This window comes from Rattus norvegicus, chromosome 5 (genome assembly GCF_021556685.1).
Source record: "Rattus norvegicus strain SHRSP/BbbUtx chromosome 5, alternate assembly SHRSP_T2T, whole genome shotgun sequence".
Lineage (NCBI taxonomy): Eukaryota > Metazoa > Chordata > Mammalia > Rodentia > Muridae > Rattus > Rattus norvegicus.
The window spans coordinates 171872463-171882675 of record NC_141538.1 but is presented as its reverse complement, the minus strand read 5'-3'; the positions used below and the strand labels follow the sequence as shown (position 1 = coordinate 171882675).

At 51.2% G+C, this 10213-nt stretch overlaps 1 protein-coding gene across 4 annotated transcripts; it reads right to left on the bottom strand.

Moving 5' to 3' along the window:
* Positions 1-461: 461 nt before the first annotated feature.
* On the bottom strand, positions 462-9148 carry Faap20 (FA core complex associated protein 20). 4 transcript variants are annotated; one of them, NM_001108698.1, is given in 4 exon segments: positions 462-1048; positions 5898-6172; positions 6276-6420; positions 6869-7129. In NM_001108698.1, coding segments are annotated over 4 exon segments (555 nt in total). In that variant the 5' UTR covers positions 6931-7129; the 3' UTR covers positions 462-975.
* Between the last annotated feature and the right edge of the window lie 1065 nt (positions 9149-10213).

Here is a 10213-nt window from a genome sequence, read left to right as displayed (position 1 = left end):
ATGTTCGGACATGTAAGACGCACTGCTCTTGCAGAGCCCCAGCTGTCCACGACTACCCATCACTGTCGCTTTGGAGGATCCAATGCTCTCCACCGGTCTCCACAGGTAACTACATCCACATGTGCACACCCCCACACAGACACATGCCTGCTACACACAATTCTCTCTTTTTAAAAAATGGCTGTGGAGGGGTTGGGGATTTAGCTCAGTGGTAGAGCGCTTGCCTAGCAAGCGCAAGGCCCTGGGTTCAGTCCCCAGCTCCGAAAAAAAGAAAAAAAAAGAAAAAAAATGGCTGTGGAACATGTCCCAGTACGTCACTCTTGGGGTCAGGAAAAGGGGCTGCCTGGTTACAGATGCTAATTTGGGTAAAGATACCAAATTCTACCTCGTGACAGATGCTGGTGTCCCTGCCTGCCTGAGTGCTTTTTTTTTTTTTTTTTTTTTTTCTACTCCCTATAACAAAATACTGGAAAGCAACTTAAGATTTATTCTGGCTCACAAGTTGAAGAAGGTACAGTCCCTGTGGCAGGGAGGGCATAGGTGAGAAGTGTGTCTCATCACATCCCCAATCAGGAAACAGCTCAATTTCTCCTTTTTCCCTTTTCAGTCAGTGGGACCCCAGGCCATGGTGCCACACATAGTCAATCAGTGGGACCCCAGGCCACGGGTGCCACCCACATTCAAGTGGCTCTTCCTTTCCCAGTTAATCTCTAGAAACAGTTTCACAGGCCCACCCTGAGATGTGTCTCCACCCTGAGATGTGTCTCCTAGGTGATTCCAAATCCAATTAGGCTGACAATGAAAATGAGCCCGCAGGGGATCTGCTGCCTGCTGTCAGTGACCAGCACTACGTCCTGTGCCCAGGAACAAAACCAGAAGGAGCCAGCCCTCAGGTGTCCCAGAGACCTCTCAGCAGCCACATCCAATGTCAGCATATAGGCTTGAAGGAGAGGATACAGCAAGGCAGCCTGCAGGTCACCACACCACGTCTTCTGTGCTTTCAGCCAAGCACTGAGCAAGGTGGCTATCCACATCTAGCTGGGTCAGCCTGCAAGGGAGAGGAAACAGTCAAAAGACGCAGGAAGGGCCTCCACAAACTTGTGACCCACTGAGGAGAGTCCTGGGCTCTTCCATGACAGCTGGAGGAACAGTAAGCAAGGTTATGGTGATAACCTTATCAGGTTGAGCTAGCCATTCCCACCCGCCCCCTCTCCGCTCCCTGTTGTCTGAGAGCCCTTCTCTAGGCCAGAAATGTCTTAGTCCCAGAGACTCCTTCCCTGACCAGGGTTTGAAAAGCTCCCATGCCATCTGTTGGCTCACTCATCCATGTCTAAAGCTAACCCAAAGGCTCTCTGGGGCCAGCAAGATGGCTCAGGGAGTTAAGTGCTTACTGCCAAACATGATGGCCTGAGTTCAGTCCCTGGAACCCACAAGTTTTTCTCTGACTTCTACACATGCGCACGCATGCGCGCGTGCGCGCACACACACACACACACACACACACACACACACACACACACGTAACTCAAGTCTAATAAAAGTCAAGTGTGGTAGCATATACCTTTAAGCCCGGCACTCAAGAGGCAGAGAAAGATGGACCTTTATGAGTTCAAGGCCAGCCTGGTTGACGTAGGGTGTTCAAAGACAGCCAGGGCTACACAGTAAGACCCCGTCTCACAAAATGAAAGGGCTATCTGCAGACACATCAGCAGGGAAGCTGGAGACACCACGTTGGCTCTAGAGGTCCAGTGCAGGCCCTCCGCAAGCCCGGAGCCTAACTATAACATATCGGCATATTGGCTGGTCAAACTTATTAGATCCTTCCATCAACCAGCACAAGGCAGTTCTCATGAAAGTCCAGCTCACTGGGTTGCCCAGAAGAAAGGTGCATGAATGTTAAGAGTCCCTCAGGACAGCTGCCTGCCGTCCTCCAAGAGGCAGACATCACACTCAGGAGATACCCAGTCTGGGCATGCTTTCTTTTGAGGGAGATGGTTGGTTAGTTGGTTAGTTGGTTGGTTGGTTGGTTGGTTGGTTGGTTGGTTAGTTGGTTGGTTGGTTGGTAGGTTAGTTCATTAGTTGGTAGGTTAGTTCATTAGTTGGTTGGTTGGCTGACTTGAAAGAGGGTCTCCTACATAGCCTTGGCTATCTTGGAACTCACTTTGTAGACTAAGCTGACCTCAAACTCTCAGAGACCTACTTGCCTCTGCCTCCCGGGTACAGGGACTAAAGGCATGTGCCACCATGTCTGACATGTTTTCTTGATGTGAAAGGACCAAGCCCTACCATGCAAGATTCAGTCATATGGGGGTTGGGAATTTAGCTCAGTGGTAGAGCGCTTGCTTAGCAAGTGCAAGGCCCTGGGTTTGGTCCCCAGCTCCAAAAAAAGAAAGAAAGAAAGAAAGAAAGAAAGAAAGAAAGAAAGAAAGAAGGAAGGAAAAGAAAAGAAAAGAAAAGAAAAAAACAGAAAAAGATTCAGTCATTCAGTCATATGGCCTCTGGCACTACATTTCTGGAAGGCCCATATAGCACCTGTACCTCAGGAATGCTGGTCAGCGGCCCAGGGAAAGGCATCACGGCCAAAGAACAAGGGTAGCACATGGGCAGTCTTTCCACCCCTGACTTCATCTGCCCATCAGAGGGAGGAGGTGACCCAACTGGGGTGATCAGTAGAACTAGCCCAGGACTTACTGTGAGGCCATGTGGACACCATCCTATAATAGTGGCCATCTCTTAGATATCACCACCAGGGGGCATGTACCCAGAGTGACTAAACTTACTGGTCTCTGCTCTAAAGTCCCTGCTTCTTTTGAATACCCTATAGCCTTCCATCCTCAGATAGTAATCCTCGAAGCAACACTCCTCACTCAGACTCTGTCTTGCATCCCTCTCTATAGCTCCTGAAGCCATGTGACCACCACAATGAGTTCCCTTCTCCAGACCAATGCCAGACAGTCTCATCGCAACCTGTCAGAGCAGGACTACCATCTCCTAGTGTAGAACAAACCCAGAACCCTGTGAAAGACTCTTATCACCGTGCCCTGTGTCTCCCAGCAGCCAGCTCACCCTGTATATGCTGAAGCTGGTGAACTTACCCACAGTAGTCCTCAGGTGGAACCCCACAGATCCTAAGGATCCTCTGGATACACTAAGGCTGGCCAGCCAGGTACCCATTGCTTGCCCTCACACCCTTCCCAGGGTGTGACCTGCTCACTATATCCTAGGTGAACCACATCCAGATCAATGGCCAGAGAATGGACAGCAAGACCCCTCACCTAGCCTGAGCCCACAACTCCCAGGCTCCCAGGTCCTGTGACTTCCACTGGTTCTCTCAACTGGCAGTGCCAAAAAAAAAAAATGGTCCTTGAAGGCCATGAGAGCCCCTCAGCCAATGTGGCCAAAGTATTAACACTTCCCTCCTTCCAGCTTTCTGCAAGGCACCTCAAAGGTTCTGTGTGGACCATCTGTCGGAGTTTCTAGCTGTCATCCCTCAAGTGGGTTCTCAGGGGTTCTTTCTCCAGGTACCACCCTACAGCAAGAGCTACTTCTGTAGCACCCACCCTACAGCTGGGCTCCTGCTAACTCCTGGACACAGCCCATCCCTGGTTATAGCAAACCAACATGGACTCATGCCAGTTATCGACTGTACCGTTGAGAGTCACAACATGAGCTAGGCATGGTACACATTGGTTATCCCAGCTACTCTGAAAGCTGAGGTGAGAAGACAGCTTGGGCTCTGATGTTCAAGGCCTAGGCTACATACTGAAATAAAAGGGCAGGGAGACAGACAACCAGGGGTTATGGGGGAACAGATGGACAGATAGAGAGAGAAAGATAGACAGACAGACAGACAGACAGACAGACAGACATGCAGAGACAGAGATGCGCACTGTCCTACATGCGCAGAGATGTAGGACTTACGAAGTAACAATAGTTTTATGTAAAAAAATAAATAAATGAAATTTAAAAAAAGGACTTGAGTATCTGCAGGCTGGTAAACTGGGGATACTGCACCCGGGTCCCCAAAGATGGGAATAAATTTTTGAAGTATCCAAGTACAGCAGCAAGATCGTAGGACAGAGAACACTCTGCATTGCCAACCCTAGTATCTAATTCCTGCCGCCTTTAGGAATAAAACAGCGTGGCTCATGCTGTGCTAAAGGAAGGAAAGAGAATGGTGTGGTCCTACCTGAGGGGCATCCCCAGTGCCAGCTCAGCTGGGCAGCAATGTCTGCACAGATTGCCTCAGAAGACAATATGACAGCTCGCTGTGTCGAGCTGACCTGCCCAGAGCCAGTCTGCCTCCTTAACAGCTCTTGCCCACTGGGACAACATCCCTGCCATCTCAGCCCCAGAACACCCTGCAGTGGGGCAGAAACGGAAGGAAACTCCTTGAAGGGCATGGGACATGATGTCCCCCAAGTCAGTCTGGTGACCTGGCTGCCACCTCAGGTGAGTCTGACCAAATACATCCCAGTTTCTTTATAGCTCAACATGAAGATGTTATAAGCACTGCGGACTTGCTAAGACTTGAGCCTACCTCGCTGACACCTACCCTTAAAAAGCAGGGTGCTGGGGTTGGGGATTTAGCTCAGTGGTAGAGCGCTTGCCTAGGAAGCGCAAGGCCCTGGGTTCGGTCCCCAGCTCCGAAAAATAGAACCAAAAAAAAAAAAAAAAAAAAAAAGCAGGGTGCTTTGCCAAGCTCTCAAATGGCTGCTTGAACAGCACCCAACGGATGGAGTGAGCCCCCCTCTTCAATGGCCCTATCTTCCAAGAGTCTTTTCTTAGACACACCAAAGGACAGCACAGACAAAAGGCTGTCCCGGAACAAGAGCGGGAGCCCTGACATAATCAGGAATCTGATGGGCTCTTCGAGAATGAATTCCCCAAAAGGGCTTAAGCCCTCAGCTTCTGCCCCTGGGTCTCTTGATTGGTAAGAAGCACAGAGGTGTCAGCTTTACAAATCACTCACTGTCACATAAACAGGACCCCAGTTGGGTACAGTCATAACCTGACTCAAGGCAGCCCTGTCAACATCCCCCTTGTCTCAGCTATATAGGTATGAGTAGAGAGCTGTTGTCGAGGGGTGGGATTGGGGACCCTCCCAAATTCATAAAGGCTTGAATCTGATTTTTTTTTTTTAAAAGCCACATTTTGGAGGTTAGAAAGATGGCTCAGTTAATGGTAACGTACCTTCTATGCAAACATTACCAATGTAAAAGGCTGTATACATTCGTGATACAGGTACTGGTGGCAGGACAGACAGGCGTATCCTGAGCCCACTGTGTAGCCCACCCTAGCACCTCTGTGTACAAACTCTCTGAACATGTACATATACTACACAAACAATAAATATGCACATTTTTTTTGAGACAGGATCTCTCTCTACATAGCACTGGCTGTTCCGGAATTCACTATGTAGACCAGGCTGGCCTGGAACTCAGACATCTGTCCCTCAAAGGCTGGGATTAAAAGCACATAAGCCTCCACTTCCAGCTCAGCACAATTTCTTTTGTAATCATCTGGAGGAGCCTGTTGGGCTCTGAACTAGGGTCCCACCTGCCTCATGTTCTGACAGCTATTTAATCAAGCCAACTCTGTGCTTGATTAACCAGGACTAGCAAGAAAGCTCAGCAAATAAAGGCTCAGCAAATCTGAGGACCTGAGTTCAACCCCTGGACTCACGTGATAGAAGGCCAGAACAGACTTCAAGAAGTTGTCTTCTGACCTCCACATGCATGCGTGCCAGGCACACATGTATGTAAATATTTATAATTTAAAAATTAGTTACATAAACAAAAGGCCTGAGCCCCACCAGGCACTCTCTTTGCCTCCTAAGCCAGTGGGCCTTACATCCAGCTAAGTCTTCAGCTTGAGGTCTGGGATGGGACACTCACTTCGGGTCAAATGCCTTCTGGCACAATGGGCAGTTCAGCAACACAAGTTGACTCTGCACACACTCCTGGGTGCTGGGAGTTTGACGGGAATCCAGTGCAGGGCATCCTTTCAGGGATGGAGCAGGTGACCCCGGAGAGCCTTCAGGACAACGTAACAGGCGGCAGGAGCTTCCAGAGCCACGAAGGGCAGGCGGAAAAGGCGTCCAGGAAAAAGTCTTGGATCCTACAGTGAAGACCTCAGGAGGCACAGTGGACTCTGGGTCAGGCAGAGATTCCTGAAAAGCAGTGCCCTTAAGGTCATAGCCACCAACACCATGACCTCCCCAGGGCCTGAGATCCCTCTCCGGAGTCATCCCGGCTTAGTGTTTTTGGACACACCTGGCTGGGAAAAGCAGGCAGCGGTGGTAATGGCTGACTGTTCGGGGTCCAATCCGTGTTCCCGCCCACGGTGCTGCGCAGCAGAGCAGCCCACGGCTCACTCTTACTTTCCTCCGAGAGAAACCAGGGGCGGCAGTTAGGGGGCCTGGGAATCATAAGAAGGGTCAGCCAGGGGATCCATGGTAGATGTCACGAAGGGTTGGTTCTACAGTGAGGGGCAACAAGGCTGGGGTGGGGAGCAAGCCCACAGTGGAGTAATGGAGGAGGAGGAAGCCCATAGTAAGGGGACAGGAATGAACCTCACGTTGAAGGGTAAACGAACTCTAGGAGGAAATGGAGCCTGGAGCTGCGAAAGGAGAGGCTAAATAGGCGACGGAAAGAGGGGTGGCGGAGGTGGCGATGGGGACTGCAGGGTTGGGGCGGAAGAAGCGACCGCGCCCGGAGAGAGGCGGAGCGTGGCTAGTAGCGCGATGCACGTGTGCGAGGAACCCCGCAGCTAGGCGGGAACGTCGCGGCGTCCCCACCGCCTTCCCAGGCTCCCACCTCCTTCCAAAGCCCCCAGGACCCCACCCCTCCGCTCTGTCCCGCCTCACCCGCCCCCTGCGGGCGGCCTGCGGCGGCTCAGCCTCCCCCGCAGCCTCCGCTCCTCCTCCATCCTTCTCCTAAGAGCGTCCGGCGGAAGTGAGACTTACAGCCAGACCCGCCCTCCGACCGGGACCCGCTCCGGAGGCTTCCAGAGCCCCCGCTCTCCGCTCTGCCAAGTGCCAGCTCCCTTTTGTGGCGCTGGAAATCTAAGGCGCCGAGATCCCAACCGTTGGGAACACGAGGCTGCCGCCTTGAGGGAGAGTCGCGACAGCGTGGAGCTGACCTCCAGTTTGCAGGGGTGCGAGATTGGACCCACCCGACCCTGTGCAGACCCTGGAGCCTGGGCTCCCATCTGTCAACACGTGCTGAGAACTGTCAGGCTTGCCCTGCTGATGGCACCTCCCAGTGGTACTAGACAATGCCCTGCCTCAGTTTCCAGTTCTTTGGCCTTTCTCAGGAGGGCCCCATGGACAGGGCCAGATTCCCAAGTCCAGTTTTGCCATCATCTTCCTCTTCTTCTTATAGAAGGAACTGGGTTTTTCTACCAAAGAGAGAGGCAATGAAACCTCAAAGCCCAGGGGATGAAGGCTCAGAGAGAAAATTCCCGGTTTCCTACCTAGCCAATAACCCGCCCTGCAATCCTGCAACCCATCACTTGGTGGCAGCAAAAGCCCAGGCACTTTGACAGACGCATTGGGATTCGCTAATAGCATTCTACTGCAAAGCCCCCAGGGGTCAGGGACGGTCCAAAAGCCTGTCCTGCAACCATCTGACTCCCTAACCCCTTTCCTGGCTCTTCCTCCAGTCAGAACTTTGCCTCTCATCTTTAGGTGAGATCACCCCTACTGTGAGTACTTCCAGGTTCCACAACCTGGAAATTGTGTCCAGGCCAGGGTCGGGGATGGATTCCGGACCGAGGTTGTCTTCTATCTCTGTAGGCTTGAAGAGGATCAGCAAGTTTAATCTCCTAAGGATCCGAGAGCAGATATCTGTGCGGTATGTGTCTGCTGCCCACAGAGGTGGGAAAAGATCTTGGATCTCCTAGAACTGTGGTTACAGTTGCGAGCTACCATGCGGATGCTGGGAAATGAACCTGGATCCTTTGCAAAGAGGAGCAAATGTTCTTAACTGGGGTTGGGGATTTAGCTCAGTGGTAGAGCGCTTGCCTAGCAAGTGCAAGGCCCTGGGTTCGGTCCCCAGCTCCGAAAAAAAAAAAAGAAAGAAAGAAAGGAAATGTTCTTAACCATTAAATCGTCGCTCCAGCCCCAATCCAACCATCTTTAGAACCTGAGGAGGTAGAAGCAGGGTAATGAGCAGCCCCAGCAGTGACCTTGTCCCAGCTGTCTGCGAAGTATTGCCAAGAAAGGCTTTAAAAGTTTAATTTGAACGGTGCTGGCACAGACCTTTCATCCCAGTGCTCAGGAGGCAGAGGCAGGAGGGTCTCTATGAGTTTGCTCTGTGGAGTGAGTTCCAGGATAACAGGGCTATGAAGAAAGATCCTGTCTCAAGACAAAACAAGGGGTTGGGGATTTAGCTCAGTGGTGGAGCGCTTGCCTAGTAAGCGCAAGACCCTGGGTTTGGTCCCCAGCTCTGAAAAAAAAACAAAAACAAAAACAAAAAAGCAAAAAGTTGAATTTGGACTGAGGAGATGTCTCAGTGGGCAAAGTGTCTGTGCAAGCATGAGGCCCTGAGGTCAGTTCTCAAAACCAACGTGAAACCATGCCGGACAGCACAAGTCTGGACTCCCAGGGTACTTTGAGATGAGCAGAGACAGGAACCAAAGAGGAGACTGCCTTAAACAATATGGAAAGTGAGGTTGTCTCCTGACCTCCACTATGGTGTGTATGCTCACACCACAGAGGAAGGAATTTTTAAAAAAATATTTATGGGGGTTGGAGATTTAGCTCAGTGGTAGAGCGCTTGCCTAGCAAGTGCAAGGCCCTGGGTTCGGTCCCCAGCTCTGAGAAAAAGAAAAAGAAAAAAAAAAAATATGTATGTAAGTGCTCTAGCTGCACCTACACCTGCATGCCAGAAGAGGGCATCAGATCCCAGTATAAATGGTTGTGAGCCACCATGTGATTGCTGGGAACTGGGACCACTAGAAGAGCAGTGAAGTGCTGTTAACCACTGAGCTATCTCTCCAGAATGTAAAGTTGAAGCCAGGTGGTGGTGTTGCCTTTAATTCCAGCACTCAGGAGGCAGAAGCATGTGGCTCAATGTGAGTTCAAGGCCAGCCTGGTTTACAAATCAAGTTCCAGGACAGCCAGGGTTACACAAAGAGAAACCCTGTCTTGAAAAACAAAATAAATTAAAAGAAAAAAATTTAAAAACCTAAGATTGAATACGGTGAAAGGATTTCACTCTCCTGGAGCTATCTGTTGTGGTGACAAGGAATTTACTGGAAAATACTTTCTGCTTGGGATTAACCCTTGCATTGCAGAAACAACTTTCCTTCTGAGCCAAGATTCACAGTTACAAAAGGATACTTCGGCCCTTTGGAGGAGACACACTGGTGATGCAGAAAGTGACCCAGTGTGGGAAGCAGTAAAGCTGCCTGCATCTGCCCACCCACACCCAGGTTGAGCCCACCTTTTTCTCTTTGGCCTTGTCCATCATTAGACCGTATTTTCTTGGAGGAAAAGCCTAAACTCCACCCTCCAAAGCTAGTCTCAGAAGTGCCGAGGGTCTGCCGGCCGGGTTGGTGTCTCAGCAAGCTATTTTCTCAAGGTGGTATTAACAGAATCCTGACTTTCTCACTAGCAAAGCTGGTCACCAGATTGATCTCTGCCGTCAACAGGGGCTGGTAAGCTGGTGGACTAGGTGAACCCGTCCATCAGAACCCCAGTTGGAAGCTGCTGGGGTCATCCAAGTCCTGCTTGACTTCCAACATTCTCCTTGCCTTCTTGGGAACCGGGTTTACCATTAATTTACTGGACAAATGGGTCATGACAGTGACAGCACCTGTCGGTGTCCAAGTCCAGAAAGGACACAGGTTAGGGTTAGCTTTCGAGTGAAACCTGTAGAGGCCAGCATGCCCGGGGACATACTCTAGCCATGCCACTCAGATCTCCCCACACTTACTGTGAGGTAGAACAGCGTGGCATCTACGCAGGGCACCCCAGCCATACTCACTGACTGCGTGAGGGTGTCCAAGAGGCCTGAGCTGCCTCTCTGCCTGCGTGGCCTTCTGACAACGGGCTGCATTCCCCACACCTGCTGGCCTGTGTGTGCCAAGCAGGCAAGGCTGCCTGGATCCAGGCACGGCGGCATTTATGGGGTGTGGGAGTGCCAGGCAGACAGGCTGTATGAGACAGTTGCCTGGGAAACATCGCAGGATCCGCCAGGCAGCAGAG